Genomic DNA, 21,808 nt, shown 5'->3' on the forward strand with positions numbered 1-21,808 from the left:
AAAACCTTAAGCTTTTTCTAATGTTCATTCTGATAGCTTTGAATTATTTTCTAAATGATTTTTTCTTTCTTTTTATTGGATATTTTTTATTTACATTTCAAATGTTATCCCCTTTCCTGGTTTCCTGTCCATAAACCCCTATCCTATTCCCCTTCCCCCTTCTTCTGTGAGGGTGTTCTCCCACCCAACCAACCACCCCTTCTCACCTCCCCATCCTGACATTTGCCTACACTAGGGGTTCGAACCTTGGCAGGTCCAAGGGCTTCTCCTCCCATTAGTGCCCAGCAAGGCCATCCTCTGCTACATATGCAACTGGAGCCATGGGTCTGTCCATGTGTATACTCTTTGGATGGTGGTTTAGTCCCTGGGAGCTCTGGTTGATTGGTGGGTATTGTTGTTAGGGGGTTGCAAACCCCTTCAGCTTCTTCAATCCTTTCTCTAACTCCTCCAGTGGGGACTCTACTCTCAGTTCAGTGGTTGGCTTCGAGCATTCACCTCGTGTTTGTCATGATCTGGCAAGATTTTTTTCTTTACTACTATAACAAAAGACAAAGGTTGAGATGAGACATGCTTTGCATAGTGCACCCTCTATTTTAGCTGCTGTTCCACTCTGCACAACATCCCATGCATAATTTCTTAAGGCTTGTGTATTCTGAAGTGACTTAACAGAATGACATCTTAGACATTTCTTCTTTCACAAAGCCTCTCAGACTGCCCCTCAGAGCGAAATATTTCTATACCCTTCCATGGATGTTGGGTTTTCTTTTTCCACCAGTGACACTTATGGGATAGTGTATCTAGGTGCTTTTATTAGACCATAAAATCAGGTCCCTTTGTCTTCTTTGTCATTTGTTCTCCAGTTCCTAATCCTGTAGCTAACAATGTATGATGAATAATGTTTACATGAATGAGTAGCAACCTTCATTAATGTAAAACTTACTGTATCAGCACATAGGTATTTAGTTTCTTAAAAGAATCATAGATATGAAAACATACCATGTTAACTTTGAAAAAACCAAAGCCGTCTATTGTCTTTTCTCTTGGTGTTTTAATTTTTTCTCTCTTTTAGATGTCATCAATCTTACAGAACAAGTACAATGGGTCAAAGTCAATACAAACATGACGGGCTATTACATTGTTCACTATGCTCATGATGACTGGGCAGCTCTAATCAACCAGTTAAAAAGAAATCCTTATGTTCTGAGTGACAAAGACCGAGCCAACCTGATCAATAACATCTTTGAACTTGCAGGGTAGAGTATGCTTGTTTTACACTGTTATTGTCATGTTTTTAAGTGTTGTTGCATAAAGAACAAGTATATATTCACAGATAGAGTTTTCGAAGATTTGGAAAATGATAAGCATGTTCATTGCTTTCAGAGATTTTATAATATGTTAGAAACATCAGCTATATTCACATTGTATAGATACCATAAAACAGGATCTACTACTAGTTCAAGAATAGATACCCACAAGTAGGATACATATTTTGTTCAGTAAAAATTTTGTAAGAATTCAAGGTTCATATTATTTTATGAAATAATGCTCTTCATGAAGCAGTTGACTTCTGTCCAAAGCTTAGTGCTAACCTATTGGTTGAATAGCACCTCTAGTGACCGGAGCCTCCTTTATTACTTTCTAAATTTTGACTTGTTATGTCCTTTCAACCATTACTGCTATGACTTTTACAAACTGCCTAGCTAGTTAGTTAGTTAGTTAGTTAGCTAGTCAGTCAGTCAGTCAGTCAGTTCATTTGTTTGAGACCAGGTGTCACTGTGTAGCCTTGGCTGGCCTAGACCTGCATCAGACTGGCTTTATATTCATTGATCTACCTTTCTTCCTCTTTGGTGTTGGGATTAAAAGCCTGTAACACCCTACCCAGCCTAACTGCCTAGTTTATAAAAGGTATTCACGGTAAATTCAATGGAGTTTACAAATAAATTGAGTTTACAGTTTGGCAAACTGAGTTTACAACAAGAAAGAAGATTAGTCTGTTTTCTGATTCAGGTATTCCAAATCAGACACTAATTTAGATAGGGTGTATACTACCCCCAATCTTGTGGTAGGTAGAAGTAATTAATAAATAAAATTAATAGCAGTCTTCTTTTCTAAGACAATGTAATGCTTTTACTTAGTCAGTGCCAAATAATAGATGACTTCTGGATCCAAAAATGAGCTATTGTGATCTTTCCATTGAAATGCACCTTTACCTTCGAGCCACTGAAGTCTATTTACTTAAGTCTAACTATGTTTGGTGCTACTGCAAACCTAGGTTTGTCTGCAGAACTCACTACTCACTATAACGTTTTCTCCATGTGGTTATGTGTGTTTATACTTCATATTCATCTATTCTATAGCCTTGGCAAAGTGCCTCTTCAGATGGCATTCGATTTGATTGACTACCTTAGAAATGAGACCCACACTGCACCTATCACTGAAGCCCTGTTCCAGACTGACCTCATCTATAATCTCCTGGAAAAACTGGGACACATGGACCTGTCCTCAAGATTAGTGGTAAGTTTTCCTTTTCTTCAGTTTCTCATAGGACCTATATTTAGTACTGTTATTCATAATTCTATTCAGCTTTTAACATTCCTTTCTTTAAAAAAGCATTTAAATTCCAATTTCTTTATTTTGCTGGTTGTAAAATATCTATTCTGGATCAAAATGCCATTATTTATCCTGAAAAGTTGTTGAAATTTTATATGAAATAGTACTTTCAATATCAAAATACAGACACTTGACTGCTGTATCAAATATCAAAAAATAAAATGTCCCTGGGAACCCTCTTGTTTTTAAAGAATCATTTAAAAAAAGAGATCCTATTAATTTGCCAGTGGTCGTTATAAAATGTAGCCTGTTGGCACTGAAAATATCCTGCTTAGTAGTTGTTGCTGACTACTCTCCATGGGTAGCAGTGCTGATAGGTAGCAGTGACTGTGAGCTCTCAAGGAGTCTGAGTATTAGACCTCACTTCTTTTAAGACTTAATCTTAACAGCCATTACTTTTGACACTTCAACAAAAATTAAGGTAATGTGTTAGTTACCTAGGATTGCCTTAATGGATTACTACAAACTTGTTGTACAAAAATACCAGAGACTTATTTATTATGCCCCTGTAGTCTAGAAGGCTAAAGTCAAGGTGTCGTCAGGGTAGAGTATCTTGTAAAGAATAATCTGCTGCTTGCGTTTTCCTTACCTTCAAGTGAATGCTAGCAAGCCTTGGCATTCCTTCCTTAAATTCATGTTGCTTCTGTCTTATCTCTGTTGACAAGGCACTATACGTTCTGTGTTTCCGTGCCCAAATTTGTCAGTTGTCATAGATATACCAACCCTTAGATTAGAGCTCATAGTAACCCTGTATTACAGAGACAGTGCCCAATTAAGGTTATATGAATTGGGGGGAAGTACACTATTCAGCATAGTATTAATAGTAGCAGACAAGACTAGTACACATGACTCATTTTCATCACTCTTGAAGGACACTGGTTTGAAGGGCTTTAAAAATACCCTAAAGGGAGGCAGAACATCTGCCCATTCTGAAGCTGTCTAGCTAGTTAGTTTCACGGTAACAAAAGCCCTTCTTCATGTGCCTCTCTCTGTTCTAGTTAAGATTAGTCTTAGAAAGCACTTGGTAATCATCTCAAGCTGTCCCTTTGTTAAATCACAAGTCGTGTCTTTGGAATATTTTCCTGTTGGTATTCAGGTCCCCATCTCCTGCTGTGTCCTCATCCTCTGTGCTTTCAGGTCTTTGTTTGGGACGTGCTGTAGCGTAAGAGTCAAGGGATTGGTGAGTAAGGTCAAGGGTGGGGGGCTTTAGGTCTATTTCTAAGACTTGGACTCTTCAGTCTACAACTCCTTATACTTTTTTTGTTGTTGTTGTTAAATGCCAATTTGGCTGTGGAATGGTAAACCATGCCAAGAATCTTGGTGGGTAGAGCGAGTTGAGGCTCCAGAATCTCGGTGGTTGCACACCTGAGAAGGTAGGTGCCTCCCTGCTCCCTGTCAAATTCCTGACTTGGAAGATGTGCCACACTTCCCACATGAATGCTAATGAGGTATCTAAAGGCCCCAAGAGTTTAACCAATAAGCTCCCTTTCCTGGACATTCCTTCCCTCCCAAGAAGTGTGTATCCATTTTCGACCATGAACAGCCAATAAACATGAACAACCAATAAACCGTCTGGAAGCAAGGACTGTGTCTTTCATCCAGACCTGCCATGGGAAGCATGGAGCAGGCCTTTGCCTACAGAACCACTGCTTAATTCTCCCATAGAAGGCTTCTCTGCACTCCCAGCCACAACCAGAGCCAAGCTAAGGACCTTCACTGATGAGCAAAGCTCATTCCCCCTGGACCTGGCTTGTCAACTCCTCACAACTCAGTGGTGCCTAAATGTCCAGGAATTTGGGAGCACCCATACCAGTCTTGTTGCTGGCCGGTGGGACCCCTGACACTTCCTTCCCAACTTTTCTGTGCCCGACTTCTCTGTGTGGTTTTCTAGCTGCAACTAGATCCCAGATGTTAGGGAGTACCAGCTTCAGCTTTCTTACAGCTCACCCCCGGGTCAGTGTCTCGACGGTGCCCTGAAGCCCAGCACCTTCCCCTCTGCGGCATTGGGATAAGCACTGTCAAGCTCCCCACATTTCATCTCCACAGCAGCTTTGCCCCATAGCAGGGTGGAACATACTCTAATTCATAAAGAGAAAAACATTAAAATTCTAGTTTTAATCTTAAGGGATTTTGATAGCATCAGAACTATCAAACTGTGAAACCGCTTAGGAAGTGGAATGGCAGGCATTTCCAAGCCTTTGAATCCAATATTCAAGTGTATTGGTATTTAATATTGTTGCCTGATTAATATTTTTATCATTCCCATCAAAGCACATTCGTTTTGTTATGAAAACTATGCATGAAGTGTACATCATTTTGTGAAATATGCTACGGTTTGGTGGGTATGGTCTGGAGGTATATTTGAATTGTGTTAAATTGTTCACATCTGAAGTTAGTATCTGGTTTCAGCCATATTCCTGTTTTATAACTTACAAATCTGTCATTCTCTTACACATGAAACATTGGTGGGATAAACCTTTACAATAAAACTGACAGTTCTCTTTTAAAAAACTTTGTTAACTTAGAAAGAACTTTCCTGAGTGTTTTGGTGTAAAATTAAAGCAGTAAATCAAAACAATCTATAGCACAGTGTCAGGATCTTTTCCTGTTTTATTTGTAAAGGTTTGTTACTCTTGCCGCATTCTATTGCTATACAGTGTCAGTAGCTTATATGGCGTATCTCTTTATGCTCTTTCTCTTCTTGCCATTCTGTATGAAGTTAGTGATAGTTGTTTAATTGCCTTAACTTCAAAAAAAGGTTGTTAGAAACTGTATGAAAAGTATATTTCATAGGTTGGGGATTTAGCTCAGTGGTTTGGTCCTCAGCTCTGGGGAAAAAAAAAAAAGTATATTTCATTTTACTTTATAAGAGGAAACGGCAACTTGAGGCACCTTCTATGCTCTTATTAATATAAATAATATTGAAGACAAAACCTGAACCATTTATTTAATAAAATGTTCACATTTAAAACAGCAGGATTTTTAGGAAAATAGAATTTTCTTTGTAAAATATTTATCATACTTTCAAATGTACTTAACATATTTTGAGATTCTCTCTTAATCGTTTGGTGTACGGAGACTAGCAAAACAGTGCCCTCTGATTGTAGGATGTGAGTGCTCAGGGCTTAGTCTAAGCGTCTTCAAGTGTCAGGCGTTCTTCGCTCCAGTGTCACAGTGCCATTCCCACTGGTGTTGCTGTGAGTGTCCACTGAAACCTTTGAAAATAGGACTGCTGCTGTTGTAAAAATATAAAAATAAAACAGTAATGTTGGTCTTTTACCCCACTGGGTCTACACCTCGGTGCCCCAAGATATCTGCTACATATCTTGGCGGAAACACACCCCAGCTGTGCTGCACTTTCCTACACTCAAACCCTCACATAAAAGAACACACAACACAATAACCTTTGACCCAATTGGTAAGATATAATTGCCCACTTAAACATACAAAGCCCGGTACCATCCATCCCTTGAGAACATTGATAACAACCTGTAAATACACAGGGCAGAATCTTAACATCACCTGCCATGGCTTCTCCCCCCTCTCTCCTCCTGTCTCTCTGTTCCAGTCTCCTCCTCCTCCTTCAAACTTCTCTCCCGCCCATCCTTCCTTCTCCTCCAATGACAGGCCTCCTTCTATCCTGTACCTGCCCCTCACCTGTATTTTACAAATTCAATGGGGAGGTGGTTCTGGTGAAGTCACCTGAATTCTGAGCACGTGACAAGGCAGCTGTCCCTGGGGCAGTGGAATTAGCATCAAAATACAGTAACTTCAGGGCAAACCACCACAGACTGCAAGCTGTAACTTTCCCATACATTTTTTTCTTTGTTTTTGATAATAAGTACCTTTAATTTTTTCTTTTACTCTCCATTTATTTGGGACAAAAACATCAGGCTTAGGGTCTGTTTCTGCAATCAGGAATAGTGCTGTCTTGATATTCAGTGGGTCAGTCAGTTGCAGATAGCAGGTACCAACACAGACAAGTGAGCCCTGGGAACGTCCTGCAGATGACAGCTAGCATGGCGTGTATGTTTTGATTCCGCATTTACCTGTAGCTCTCAAGCCCCCCACCTCACACATTCAACAAGGCGTCTAGTCTTTATTTTATTGCCTTTAAACAGAGGAAGGTCGATGTGCTGTCACCAGCTCTGAGAACTTCTTACACTAATTCTTTTTGGCTTTAGGGATGGACAGTGATTTTTAAGAACATACTTTGAAAGAACTCAAATTGAAGTTTGGAGTTTAAAGGTTTTTTTTTTTTTCATGACTTATCTGTGATGCTTTATTATTGGGATAAAGCAGTGTCTTAGTTAGGGTTTGTGTTGCTCTGATGAAACACCACAACCAAAAGCAACTTGGGGAGAAAAGGTTTTTTTCATATAAATTTCCAGGTAATTGGTCATCGTTGAGAAAAATCAGAAAGTCGAATAGTGCCAGAACCTGGAAGGAGAGGCCATGGAGGGCTGCTACTGACTTGCTCCTCATGGCTTGCTCAGCCTGTTTTCTTATAGCGCACAGAATCAGTCATCTAGCCACAGGGGCCTACCAGCCTGTCTGCAGTCGGATCCCACAAAGACAGTCTCTCCTTTGAGGCCCTCCTTTCAGATGACTATAGCTTTTGTCAAGTTGACATAAAAATGGTCAGCATGGGTGATAATCAAAAAATAACTGGCGAGGAGAAACTTGCTGGTGCTGAGATCCTGCAGAAGGCACACCTGTAGGGTTTTTAGTTTTTGGTTTTTAATTTAACCCTTCTCGTGAATAGCTTGAAGATATTCCTTACAGAAAAAAAAATAGCACCTTATATCAGAGTTTTTTCCCATTGGGATTTCCTAAGTGCATATTTCTTACAGTATTGTTAAATTTTGTGTATACTCTCCCTCCCTGGTGCATAATAACTTGTAACATAGAAGGATTTCCACATACTGTGAATAACTTTTATGTTTCTTCAGAGGAAAAGATGAGAAGGGGGTTGCTGATTCTATTATATATATTTTTTTTTCACAATGTCCTTTCATTCAGAAGTAACTATAACAATGAATTGGTTAGAACAGCAGGTGATAATATTGAATAATTGCCCATTTTCTGGAGTATGACAGGCTATTTTGATCATATACAGACTAGAAATATATAAATGAAATTTCATGATACCTATAATTTATAAACAATTTATCTAAAATAAGAAAGTGTGTGTATACATATACATATATGTATATATATATCATGTATAAAAATGAAGAATTAGAAACTGATAAATCTAGGTAAATAATGTATGTGTACTATACATCTATTTTTGCATTTTTATGTAGCTTTGAATTTTTTGCATTAAAAAATGGGAATAAGTAAACTTTACTATTCCCTGCAGATTCCATTTCTTTTTAATTTTGTTAGGTTAATTTGCTAATGACCTAGAATTAGCTGGTATGTTTGATATACTTTTAATAATGGATGTGGAACATTTAAAACATTAAATCATTGGTAAAGAAGTATATTTAAGCAAGAGATGGTGACATGTGCCTATAATCACAGCAAGAGAATTGTATATTCAAGACCAGCCTGAGTTATAATAGTTAAACTCAGGGGATGGTGGAGGATAGGGGTACAGGTGTACTCCTTCTGAGTTTAGTTGTATCATTCTAAGTCATTCTTATAGCTTTATTATTGGATAATCTCGTTCCAGCTAAATTTGGGCTTTATGTATCAGTTATCATTTAGTAAGTAATATGTAAGTCTTTTTTTCTTAGTGGGTAAATGTTGGAGAAAAGATATATAGTTGTCCTGATTTCCTGGTTGATTAAATTATTATCAATGCCATTTAAATCAATCATATTTTATGCCTGTAGACCAGAGTACATAAATTGCTCCAGAACCAAATCCAGCAGCAGACATGGACAGATGAAGGCACACCATCCATGCGAGAGCTTCGGTCAGCCTTGCTGGAATTTGCCTGCGCCCACAGCCTAGAGAACTGTACCACTATGGCCACAAAGCTGTTTGATGATTGGATGGCATCAAATGGAACTCAGAGGTGAAATGTCTATCTACTTGAATCCTATTGCTTCCTAAAGAATGAATGGTGCCCCGCTGTATACACTTACCCTATTTAATACATTTCTTCATGACCTTTGAATTGTTTCTACTTCTTGGCCATTGTAAATGTTACTGCCATGAATTTAAGCATATAATTTTTAGCTCTTGTTGATCTGATTTAAATTCTTTTGGTATGTATCTGAAATTATTATTGCTGGATTATAGAGAATTTAGTATTTGTTTTGTTTTAAGAGTGGACTGGCTAGAGACCCCACTGGGATCTGCCTGTTTCTGTCTCCTGAATGTTGGTGTTTGAATTACGTACCACCTCCTTGACTTTATTATGTGGGTTCTGGAGATCAGACTCAAGTACTCATGCTTGCGTGGCAAGCACTTTATGACTGAACTATTTTCCCTAGCATCCCATTTTTAATTTTTAAGGAACTTTCATGATAATGTGGTTCCCATAGTAATTGTGTGACTTTGTTTCCACCAACAGAGAAACATTCCGGTTTTTTTTGTTTTGTTTTGTTTTGTTTTGTTTTTACATCCTTACCAACACATGTTTTCTGGTTTTGCTTATTGGGTTTGGTTTGGAGAAGGGGTCTAAGTGTGTAGCCTGGCTAGGCCTATTTCTGCCTCCGGAGTGCTGACATTAAGGCAAGCACATTCATCTTGGCCTAGCCTTCTGCTTCCATTGTTTGTATTTAAAACTCTTTTCGCCTGTGGTGCTGAGGATCTAACTCAAGATCCCATATGGGCAAGTGCTCTACCACTGAGCTCTCTCCATCTATCTTCATCCTGCCAGCCCTGCATCACAAGTACTCAACTCTCCTGTACACATGGGGCTGTGTAGTTGTTGAGGTCTGGTCCGCATGCTTGTGTGGCAAGTACTTTAAATGGTGAAGCTATCTCCGTGACCCCAATTTTTTGAGCTTTTTATACGAGATATTTCTTAGAGGGTGAGAGAGATCTCCTTTAATTTAGATATGAAATACTGGTGAAGTGTGCAGTTGGGAGAAATGCTCTTGAATGTAATTTATTCTTTCCAGACTCCTTATTGAGAATATTGGAGCAATGATTAAAATATCATTTGGAAAGTTGAGATGGAAATTTTAATAATGGTCTGAAATCTTTCCTAGCTCTGAGACCTTAATAAAGGCAGTTGTCCATGTTTCATCCCCTTCTTACACCCTGCCTCCCAAATAAACATTTACTGATTTATTCCATGAACCTTAGCACATTGTGTTATATAATTCATATACTTACTCTGTGTACTTTGGGATAGCCCATAATCTCCTACAGAGGACAGCGTGTCTCTCATTCCTTCCTCTATTCCTCCCCAGTGTGGAGCCATGTGTCTTCTCAATAAATAAGTATTATATTAAATTGAACTTTCATGTTTTTTAAAGTCATAGCTATAGGAAAGTAGCATCATTGAATTAACTCTAGATCATATGACGATTTACAATTTTTTGATCTGAACAGGTCAGCTCCTCACCTTTGTAGTTGTTAGCATTTGTCCTTGTTCTCATGCTTCACTACCTCTCTTCTAGCCTGCCTACTGACGTCATGACCACTGTGTTCAAAGTTGGAGCAAGAACCGAGAAAGGCTGGTTGTTCCTCTTTAGCATGTACTCCTCCATGGGCTCTGAAGCAGAGAAGAATAAAGTACTTGAGGCTCTTGCCAGCTCAGCGGATGCACATAAACTTTACTGGTATGGAACCACTCAAAGAGCATGACAGAAAGAAACCAAAAGATAAAAGCTGTTTAGAACAGGAGACCATTTTCTCTTGAGTTCTCTCTCACTCTAACTCCCTCCTGATTTGGACATTGTGGTGTGAAGTTTCCATGAGCCAGGACTTTATCTTGGGGACTGAATCTTAACACATGTACAGAGAAATGGGACGATGTCAGTAATCACCAACTCCATGTGTGCCCTGCTGAGAAATGCCTTCCTTTGGCATGATGTTCTAAACTCTGCTGGCACTAGGTATTGATCTGTTTGCGCTGTCACTCTGAGAATACAAACACTTCAGAAAGAGACAACTACCGAAGTGTGTATATTCTAGCTTCCTGTGAATTTATTGCTTATACATCTTAATGTCCAACTGCATGGCCTAGAAACAGTAGCTGCTGTGGGTGAAAAAAGGCAGTAAGACCTGACAGAGAATAGGAAAAGGCCAGAGTAAAGGTTCAAGTGGCCAGAGGTAATTCAAAGGTGCATGCAACTTAGGACACTGAAAGCCATTCTGAGGGTAGAGGGAGCATCTTAGCCTGTTGCTTCTATAACATAAATTCACTTAGCTAAATTCTAACAGTCTCCCAGAGACACCCTTGGGCTCTGCCCATATCTACTTTCTAAATGATATTCTGTAAATAAGCATTACCTTTTATTCTCTTTATTTTTCCCATCTCTGTCATCCCCCTAACCCCCACACCTACTTCTCCCACCCACTCGCCTTCTTCCATCCAACTCTGACGTCTATTTTTTCCCCATCCTGAGTAAGACTCAACCATTTTCCCGTGGGCCCTACTCCTACTGGTTACTTAGCTGCTTTGGGTCTGTGGGTTGTAGCCTGATTATCCTGTACCCTATGGCTAATATCTACTTACAAGTGAGTGCATACCATGCCTGTCTTTATGGGTCTGGGTTACCTCACTCAGGGTATTACTAGGTCCATCCATTTGCCTGCATATTTCATGATGTCCTTGTTTTTAATAGCTGAGTAGTAGTTCATTGTGTAGATGTACCACATTTTCTGTATCCATTCCTCTGTTGAGGGACATCTGGGTTGTTTCTAGCTTCTGGCTACTATAAATAAATCTGCTCTGAACATAGTTGAGCAACTGACCTTCTAGTATGATGCTATAGCTTCTGTATATGCCCAGGAGCGGTAGAGCTGGGTCTTGAGGTAGAACTATTCCCAATTTTCTGAGAAACTGCCAAATTGAATTCCAAAGTTATACACGTTTGCATTCCCACCAGCAATGGAGGAGTGTCCCCCTTGCTCCACACCCTTGCCACCATGTCCTGTCACTGAGTTTGTGATCTTTGCCATTCTGACATGTGTAAAATGGAGTCTCAAAGTCATCTTGAGTTGCGTTTTCCTGATGACGAAGAAGGTTGAACATTTCTTTAAGAGCATCTCAATCTTTAGAGATTCTGTTGAGATTTCTCTGTTTAGTTTTGTAGCCCGTTTTTAATTGGGTTGTTTGGTTTGTTGGGTATCTACTTTCTTGAAATCTTTATATCATTTGGATAATAGTACTCTGTCTGATGTAGGGTTGGTGAAGATCTTTTTCTGTTCTATAGGCTGCTGTTTTGTCCTATTGATGGTATCTCTTTCCTTACAGAAGCTTCTCAGTGTCATTAGGTCCCATTTATTAATTGTTGATCTTAGTGCCTGAGCTATTAGTGTTCTGTTTAAGAATTTGTCTCCTGTGCCAATGTGTTCAAGGCAGTGCCCCACTTTCTCTTGTGTCTGGTTTTTGGTTGAGGTCTTTGGTCCACTTGGACTTGAGTTTTGTGCATAGATAGATAGATATGGGTCTGTTTGCATTCTTCCACATAACAGAAATCTAGCTAGGCCAGCACCATTTGTGTTTTGAAAGATGCTTTCTTTTTTCCCATTGTACGGTTTTGGCTTCTTTGTCAAAACTAGTGTCCATAAGTGAGTGGATATATATTTTGGGTCTTTGATTCTATTCAACTGTTCAACCTGTCTGTTTTTATGCCAATACCATGTAGTTTCTATTACTTTTGCTCTGTAGTACAGCTTGCAATTAGGGATGGTAATACCTCAGGAAGTTCTTTTATTATATAGGATTGTTTCAGGTATCCTGAGTTTTTTTTTTGTTTTGTTTTTTTTTCCATATAAAGTTGAGATTTGTTCTTTTCAGGTCTGTGAAGAATGTGTTGGAATTTTGATGGGGATTGCATTGAATTTGTAGATTGCTTTTGGTAAGATAGTTATTTTTACCATGTTAATCCTACCAATCCATGAGCATGAGAGATCTTTCGATCTTATAATGTCTTCTTCAATTTTTTTCCTTCAGGGACTTGAAGTTCTTGTCATACAGGTCTTTCATTTACTTGGTAGAGTTATACCAATCTTTTATATTTTTTATGGCTATTGTGAAGGGTGTTGTTTTCCTAATTCCTTTCTCAGCTCTATTATTTGTTTAAAGGAGGGCTACTGATTTTTTTTTTTTTGAGTTAATTTTGTATCCAGCCACTTTGCCGAAGGTGTTTATCTGCCGAAGGAGTTCTCTGGTTGAATTTTTGGGGTCACTAATGTATACTATCAGATCATCTGCAAATACGGATACTTTGACTTCTTCCTTTCCAATTTGCATTCCCTGATCTCCTTCAGTTGTCTTACTGCTCTATCTAGAACTTTAAGTACTATATTGAATAGATATGGAGACAGTGGGCAGCCTTGTCTTGTCCCTGATTTTAGTGGAATTGCTTTAAGTTTCTCTCCATTTGATGTTGGTTATTGGCTCGCTGTATATTGCCTTTATTGTTCTTAGATATGTACCTTGTATCCCTGATGTCTCAAAGACTTTAACATGAAGGGGTGTTAGATTTTGTCACGGAATTTTTAACATCTAATGAGATGACCACATGGGTCTTTCTTTCAGTTCATTTATGTGAGGGATTATATTGATGGATTTTCATGTGTTAAACCATTACTGTATCTATGGGATGAAACTTACTTGCTCATGGTCGATGGTTTTTGATGTGTTCTTGGATTTAGTTTGTGAGTATTTTGTTGAGTATTTTTGCATTAATATTCACAAGGGAAATTGCTTTGCAATTCTTCAGTCTTTGTGAGGTTTGGGTATCAGGATGACTGGCTTCATTGAATGAATTTGGTAATGGTCTTTTTGTTTCTATTTTGTGGAATCATTTTGAAAATTATTAGCTCTTCTTTGAAAGTCTGGTAGAATTCTGTGCTAAAACTGTCTGACCTGAGCTTTTTTTGTTGAGGAACTTAATGACTGTGTCTAATTCTATAGGGACTATCATTTTACTTAAATTGTTTATCTGATCTTCATTTAACTTTGGTAAGTGGTATCTATCAAGAAAATCATACATTTTTCTTAGATTTTTCAATTTTGTGGAGTACAGATTTTTGAGGTAAGACCTAATGATTCTTTGGATTTCCTTGGTGTCTGTTGTTATGTCCCCCTTTCATTTCTGATTTTGTTAATTTAGATCTTGTCTCTCTCCCTTTAAGTAAGTTTGGCTTGGATTTGTCTATGTTGATTTCTCAAAGAACCAGCTCATGGTTTTATTGATTCTTTGCATTGTTCTCTTAGTCTCTAATTGATTGATTTCAGCCCCGAGTTTGATTATTTCTTGCCATCTACATCCTGTTTTCATATCCATTCTGTTAACCTGTGTCTTTTTATTGAGGAATCTAGTCCAATGAGTCCATTGATATTGAGGTATTAGTGACCAATAATTGGTAATTCCTGTTATTTTGATATTGGCAGTAATGTGGGGGGGATGTGGGCACACACTCATGCATGTATGTGTGCCTTTTTGTTTTTGCTGATATATGGAGTATCTTTTTCCTATGGTTTTTTTTTTTTTTTTTTTTTTTTTTTTTTGGTGTAGTTAGTCTCCTTGGGTTGGAGGTTTTCCTTCTAGTATTTTCTGTAGGGTTTGTTTTTGTGGATAGATATTGTTTAAATTTGCTTTTGTCATGAAATACCTGGTTTTAGTTATTTAGTTATGAAAGTTTTGTTGAGTACAGAAGTCTTGGCTGACATCTTAAAGTCTGGCTTTTAGAGTTTCTGTTGAGAAGTCAGGTGTAATTCTGAATAGGTCTGCCTTTGTATATTATTTGGTTTCTTTTCTCTTGCAGCTTTTAATATTCTTTCATTATTCTGTACATTTAGTGTTTTAATTATTAAGTAGAAGGAGGATTTTCTTTTCTGGTCCAATCTATTTGGTGTTCTGTAAGCTTCTTATATGTTTATGGGCCTTTTGTTCTTTAGGTTAGGGAAATTTTCTTCTATGATTTTGTTAAAAGTATTTTCTGGGCCTTAGAGATGAGGCTCTTTAACTTCTTCTGTTACTATTAGTCTTAGGTTAGGTCTTTTATGGTATCCCAGATTTTGTGAATGTTTTGTGTCAGGAACTTTTTAGAATTTAGCATTTTCTTTGACTGGCGTATCAGTTTTTGGTATGGTATCTTCTGAGCCTGAGATTCTCTCTTTATCCTTTGTATTCTGTTGGTGATGCTGTATTCTGTAGTTTCTGCACTCTTCCCTAGTTTTTCCATTTCCAGGATTCCATTGGCTTGTGTTTTTGTTATTGCTTCTGTTTCCATTTTCAGGTCTTGAACAGTTGTATTCCTGTCCTTAACCTGTTTGATTCTATTTTTCCTGTATTTCTTTAAGGGATTTGTTTATTTAAGGTCATCTTCTTGTGCTTTGGCTATGTTAAGATATCCAGGACTTGCCATAGTAGGATAGCTGGGCTCTGGTGTTGCCATATTACCCTGTCTCTTACTGATTGTGTTATTACCCTGGCCTTTAACCATCCGATTGTCCCTAGTGTTGGCTGGATATTCCTGATTCCAGCAGGACTCCTCCAGGAGACATGCAGAGCTGTGGGCCTGACAGTGCAGTTCAGGGAATAGCAAGATGCTAACCTCTGCTGGCTGTTCCTACAGGTGGACCTGAATGATCCTGGGGCTCTGCAGGCTTCCTCAGGAAGGCAGGCAGAGCTATGGACTGGATAGTGAAGGTCAGGGATACCTCACAGTTCACCTCTGCTAACTGCCCCAGGTGCACCTGATAGGCAGGGATAGGTGGGGAGGGGTCTAATCTGGATGTTCCTGGGGCTCAACAGGCCTCTTCAGCAAGCCAGGCAGAGGTGTGGCCTGACAGTAGTGAGTGGACAGCATGTAGCTCACCTGTAATAAGCATTATCTTTAAAGCAGTGGCTACACTTTGACCTTAGCACAATATACTATAACTTTTCATTATAAATGCTCAAACAGCACCTGAACAAAGTAAAATGAGAAAATATTTTTAAGGACCACTTTGTCCTGTTTTTAGTTGTCTTTTAGTAGAATTAGTACTGGTCTGTATGTTTGTGTCCAGTAGGCTGAATATTCCTGACCTGAAAAAAAACAGGAAATGTTTCCAAAATTGTAGTTAGTTGCAATTTTTCCTTTATATACCATAAATCACTATGTGACAAAACAGGAAGGTGTGAATCATGATTAGTAAAATAACCAACAAGTTTTAACTTGTATACTAAACCTAGTCCAACCTCATGTACCTTGAATTGATTAAAAACATTGGAACCCAACACTAAGTTTAGTCATCACTTCAAATAACAATTATTTTGAAGGCTAAATCTGTTTTCTTCTTCAGGTTAATGAAAAGTAGCCTTGATGGTGATATCATCCGGACACAGAAGTTGTCACTTATCATTAGAACAGTGGGCAGACAGTTTCCCGGACATTTGCTGGCATGGGATTTTGTTAAGGAAAACTGGAATAAGCTTGTACATAAGTAAGTCTTTTGCGGAATGACTGACTTTCAGATTCTCAGGCTGTGCATTTGCAAAACATTCCTAGTGCCTTGCTGGCTCCTTGGGGTTACGATTCATCCTAAGTGAGGAAGCACCTCTCATACACCAGCTTTCTATTTGATATCTGTATTCATAAGCATCTCACCACTTAGCAGTGCTGTTCCATTGAAATGCGATCAAGGCCAGGTACACCTGGTAAGCTAGTCACCCTAACCTGGCCATTTCAAAATATTTGTTTAGTTATATATTAGAAATATTTCTTGATTGGCAAGGCATAGCTGGGTAGCACATATAGGTGTTTTCTTCTTCTTTTAAAGCAATAATGATTTTTCTGGGTATAGATAATTTTTGAGAACCAAATTAAAATTCCATCAGAATATCCCAAGGCCCTACCTCCTTTCATGCACAGTGGCAGTGTGTAACGATGCCCCAGCTTCTGGGCTGCGTTTCCAAGAGGAAGAGCCTACTCTGCCCGTGCACTGAATCATCTCCTTCATGCTCTTGGACAGTGCTTTGGCTCTCAGCAGCTGCTTCATTTTTTTCTCTTATATTTGTGTCTCTTCAGGTTCCATCTGGGCTCCTATACCATTCAAAGCATTGTTGCTGGATCTACTCACTTATTTTCAACCAAGACACATTTATCTGAGGTTGGTTGTACAAAATGCTTGCAGGGAAATTGCAGGGCTCCTCTGTTGAAGTGAAGTGGAGGCTTTTTGTGCTAATTCTAGTCCCTTCTGCCTTCTTTCATCAATTCTAATGATTCTGCGTTGAGATTATTTTTAAATGATTGCATGTATAGCAAGGAGATGAAATTCTGATTCCATTCTCAGTACTACTTGCTGTCTCTTCAATACAAATAATTTAAGTAGTAATAAAATTATTTTTGAGGAATCCTATTCAAAAATATAAATTTATTTATCAAGCCTAATGTTAGATTGACTCATTTTTCTTCAGAGCTCTTTCTCTATTTTAAGAAATAGTAAGGAAAGAAGAAGTATAAACATAGTAGAGACACCAGCAGGGAAGAAAAGGTTACTTTTGCTTTTAAGATCACTTCAGATATTACCATACTTGGTTGATGCAATACCTTGGGTATTAAAGTATGGGGCTGCTCTGTACTCTCCCCTACTCCTCTGCTTCCTAAGTGCCAGGCCTTGGAGCTACCATCACACGGTTAACATTTCCAAAGACCAATCAGGGCGCCTGCCTCAGCCTTTCTTTGTTTAAAATACATTTCTGTGGAACTTGCAGGTCCAGGAATTCTTCGAAAGTCAGTCAGAGGCAACCTTGCAGCTTCGGTGTGTTCAGGAGGCCTTCGAAGTGATTCAGCTGAATATCCAGTGGATGGCCAGGAATCTGAAAACTCTGACACTGTGGCTGTAGCCCTCACAGCTGATCTTCCGGTGCCCATGGCTCTGCTGCTTTTGCAAAGGTTGAGTGAAGGCCAGCCTGCTACTGAGTTGTTTGCACTGTTAGGATCTAGTTAGCTCAGGGCCCAATTGTATTTTTCATATCTTTTCTGAAATGTCCTTAGGCAGTAGTTATTTATTACAAAATTATATTCACCTGTACGTCAACCATCTACAATAACAGTGAAGAATTTTTCTTTGACACACAAATGGAGAAAAGTCAGATTTGAAATTTTGTTCGATTTCTTAGTGTCCAGAGTGTTACTGTTACAGTGCAACCGAGGAAGGTCTGTAAGAACCACTGCCTTTGGAGGTTGCTGATTGTCAGCTGTTTGTTGCTTCTCGTTAAACAGTACACCTGCATTCTGGGAGTTACCCTGAAGAGTGCAGTGACAAAGACATTGAAGGTGCAGCTCTAGACAGATGACCTCAGGTGTTCTTTAAACCTGATTGGGGGTTCTTTAAAAAGGTTTATGTCAACGTTATTCCTGCAGAATAGCCAGGTTCTAAAGAATTTTTCATATTTCCATTAAATTGAACAGCTGAACAATCAGGCCCAAAATTTCAATTTTCCAAGTATTTCACACTTTCTGCTTCATCTTTATGGCACTATGTAGGAAGTATTCTGAACTAAGTTAACATTAATTACTTTACTCATGAGTTCCAGTACCCCCAACTTTGTATGCTGGTAAGGCCTTCCATCAGCTTTCTCCTGTAGAGGGAGGAGAACCCATGCTTGGGAGGCAGCTTTCTCCTGTACAGTATGGGAGGCTTTCTGTGTGCACTGGTGGCTTTCTCCTTACTTTCACCCAAGAATGTAATTTGTTTAAGTTGCCTTTTGAACCTGACAAATGGTACCCTCTTCTCTGTGAATCATACCCATGTGTGGTTTGTTACTTTTTGTTACAGTGTATATTAGAAGCATTTCTTAAGTAGGGTCGTCTGGAGTTAAAGCTTTTATTTTGAAGTTCACCATAGTACCTTAAAGGAACAATGAAAATGTGGAACAGGAGGAAGTTGAAAATATGGTGGGCTTTGAATTCTTTTTTCACTGTTAAAGACAGTGCTTTGGTTTAGTTAAAAACATTATAGGTTTTTTGTTTGTTTGTTTGTTTGTTTGTTTGTTTATCATGGCCAAACTATGTTAAACAGCGAGGCCAAGGATCAAGCAGAGGACAAGCAAGGGAGGGGCCCCGAGCAAAATGTGGGCGCTTCACTCCTTCTGAAGGAGAGGTATCGTACTTGAATTTTTCGAGCTATGCAGACTTATTCCTAGATTGTTGTGTTTCTTTGATTCTTAGGAGAGAAGCTTTCTTCTTAATAACTCATGAGAATTCTATATTTTGTTTGAAAACAGTGTCCATGTACATAAAAAGGGAATTACTCATTTGTGAACACTGAAAACACTCCACAGAGTCAGACTATAGAAAGGCCACTTTTTTTTTATTCAGCTGTTGTAAAGCTAGAATATGTGGAGTTATATACAAAGTTATAGTTTATTTTATGAGAATATTTTTATATAACAAAATTTTAATGGCTGACAAGCTGAAAAATAGCCTGCTTTAATCCTAGAGTTTGTTCCCAATTTAATCTTTTCTAAACATTTTTTGATTTTTTTTGTTTTTTTTTTTAAAGTGGAAAATGTTATTCCTGAGAGTCATAGAATTATCTTGATATTTTAGTGAAATAGGTAATTGTAGATCTCTAGTCCCCTTGTGCTTTTGGTAAATGAATGACAGTTCAGTTGATACTGAAGGTTAATGGGGTTTTCTATTTTTAGAGTGAAGGAAAAATGCTCTTGTGGGTTTTGGTTGCCCCTTTTCATTTTTTACCATGTTGTATTACTAAATTATACTTTAATAACAGAGTTTAACTTTTGCTACTTCTCAGGATCAGTTCAATCCTGAGATTTACCTGCCCATCTTGGTGTTGACCGCAAAGTCTTTCTGCATATGGCAAATCTTGTCTTAAATAACACTTTTTTCCATGTATGAGTGTGAATGTGGTGTGCCCTGTTTTAAATAAAGCCTTATGAGGATATGGGCTTAAAAAGAGCTAATTCTTGATCCAGTGCTATTAGTAGCTACTTGTTCCCAGGATACTGGAGCCATACTTTAAGTATTATCTAGAACCTTCACCTGGCTTTTTAAAAATTTGCCCACAGAACTCTGTCTGTTTCATGTTTTGTTAGCTCATCTCTGTGCAGCTTCTTAGCTAACTCAAAGTCAGTGCTCTAGGGCTGAGGTAGCATTTGTAGTCTGAGAAATATATTGATAGCATTCAGATTTTCTTCCTAAAATTTAATTCTTCTCTCTGTACTTTTAAGAAGGAAGATTGAAGCACAGGGGTCAGCTTGTGCTTTGGGCATAAGCACAAATACCTGACATCAATGGGTAGCAGTTAAATGAGCATTCTGCTCACCACAAAGAAAGGCTGTTCTTGAATGTAATATGAAAGGTCTTGATTACTAGGAAAGATAGAATTAGAAATCTAGACTTGAGGACAAGAGATGATTTGGAGATTTAAGAGTTTATTAAAGTTAGACGTTGGAGTAAACAAGTTTACTTTGCTAATAGGACGTAAACTAGTGGCAGTGCCCCCATCCCCTGAAGCATATGCCCTCCTCTGCCTCATTGCATCTGTCTGTGAAAATGAAATTGTATCTGTCATTGCTTCAGAGTGTTCACAGACGTTCTTCTATCACAGGTTCTACCTATTTTTCTTTGTCATATGTGTTTTTATTTTCATGAGATTTTAGCCACCATTAGAGCAAAAGCTGCCAGAAGAGTCCTGGGCATCAAAACAAATCGAGCATCATGGGGTTTACTGGGTATACAACACTCCTTTCTGACTATTGGGAAGCAAGAAATTACAATTAAGTCTTGTGTTGTTGCAAGATTGTCTGTTGTTAAATTGGATTTTAAAGATGGTTCCTTAATCTAAAACACCTGAGCTGAGGGTCTTCAGCCCGGCTGCTGAGAACTTATATAAGGCCATGTGCTCTGTGGGTTTCCAGGACAGCACGGCACGGCGGGTCTCAGGTGCTTTGCTGCCAAGGAGTGCAATGAGTTTGCAGCTAGGAATGGGTCGTTTCCCATAGGCCACTAATGCCTGGGACCATGGGCACAATGTAGGTTTTCTCACCTTTGCCTTACTTGTGTTTATGTGGGATTAATTCTCTTGTTTGGGAAATGTTCTGTCTCCTTACATTTGTATTTCTGGAAACTCAGGTATATATTTTTGCTGGGTTTTTTATTCTTTTATTTTGTTCTTAAATCTCTAAAATATCAAAAAGTACCAAATGAAAATAGAAGTCCCAAAGCATGACAGATGACTCTTTGCCCAGCCCTTATGGCCTAGTTAGTCAGTAACTACTAGAATTAGTGATTGACCTTTAGAGAACTTGTAGTAGGGTTTTTTGGGGGGTAGGGGTGGGAGGTGATGCATATTTTGAAACATATACATGTATTTTTAGATTTTTTATATTTTATAAGTTTTGTCCTGTTAATGAAAGAGCGAAGTACTGCTCTCTGATAATCTCTCCTCTTCCCATATTGCCTACTGTAGGCAAGAGTTACAGAATAATTTTATTTTAATATTTTTAACAATGTGGGTTTCAAGAGGGCAGCTTCTTTTAAGAGTGTGTAGAAATAGTTTTGCTGCTATTTGGTACTTATTTAATGCTGCCCTCTATACATTTTTCTTGTGGACATGTACATAAACCATGCAAGGTCACATAGATGCCTGATGGCAGTAGAATAGTGGTAGTCCCTATTATTTTGTTCCAGTCTTAGGAACTTAGGCTGTCTCTCATCCTTTCAAACATGTTATAGATGCAATGCCACTTGTATTTCACTTAGACTTGTCTCTTTGCATAGACACTCAATTACCATTGTGATTGAGTATGTCAGATTCTTCCCTTTTGCTTGTTGCCTCTCAGGGCAATAGCAGTGTGGAAGACAGTAGAGTAGTACTTGCTATGGCCTTTTATTACTAATTCATTTGGTCCTATGCCCTTCAAACACATGTGAAAATACCTGATGAAATGTGGAAGACTACATGTGAACAGTCCTCTCTTCTTCTCACCTCTTAGAGCCTGTTGGCAACAGCTAATAAAATGGCTATCTGTGTGGAAGATGGAGGGAAATGTACTTAATGTCTGTATATATGTTTTTACTACTGTATCATAGTAATTCA

At 38.5% G+C, this 21,808-nt stretch overlaps 1 protein-coding gene across 1 annotated transcript in view; it reads left to right on the plus strand.

Moving 5' to 3' along the window:
- The window catches only part of Lnpep (leucyl and cystinyl aminopeptidase), an 85,828-nt gene extending 67,720 nt beyond the window's left edge, over positions 1-18,108 (plus strand). Inside the window, exons 12-18 of the mRNA XM_032893142.1 lie at positions 1,070-1,253; positions 2,358-2,514; positions 8,454-8,638; positions 10,197-10,358; positions 16,043-16,183; positions 16,768-16,849; positions 17,454-18,108. Coding sequence (XP_032749033.1) covers positions 1,070-1,253; positions 2,358-2,514; positions 8,454-8,638; positions 10,197-10,358; positions 16,043-16,183; positions 16,768-16,849; positions 17,454-17,585 — 1,043 coding nt within the window. The 3' untranslated portion in view covers positions 17,586-18,108. The remainder of the gene's footprint in view (positions 1-1,069; positions 1,254-2,357; positions 2,515-8,453; positions 8,639-10,196; positions 10,359-16,042; positions 16,184-16,767; positions 16,850-17,453) is intronic.
- Positions 18,109-21,808: the final 3,700 nt, after the last annotated feature.

The sequence above is a fragment of the Rattus rattus genome, chromosome 2 (assembly GCF_011064425.1).
Source record: "Rattus rattus isolate New Zealand chromosome 2, Rrattus_CSIRO_v1, whole genome shotgun sequence".
NCBI classification, from domain to species: domain Eukaryota; kingdom Metazoa; phylum Chordata; class Mammalia; order Rodentia; family Muridae; genus Rattus; species Rattus rattus.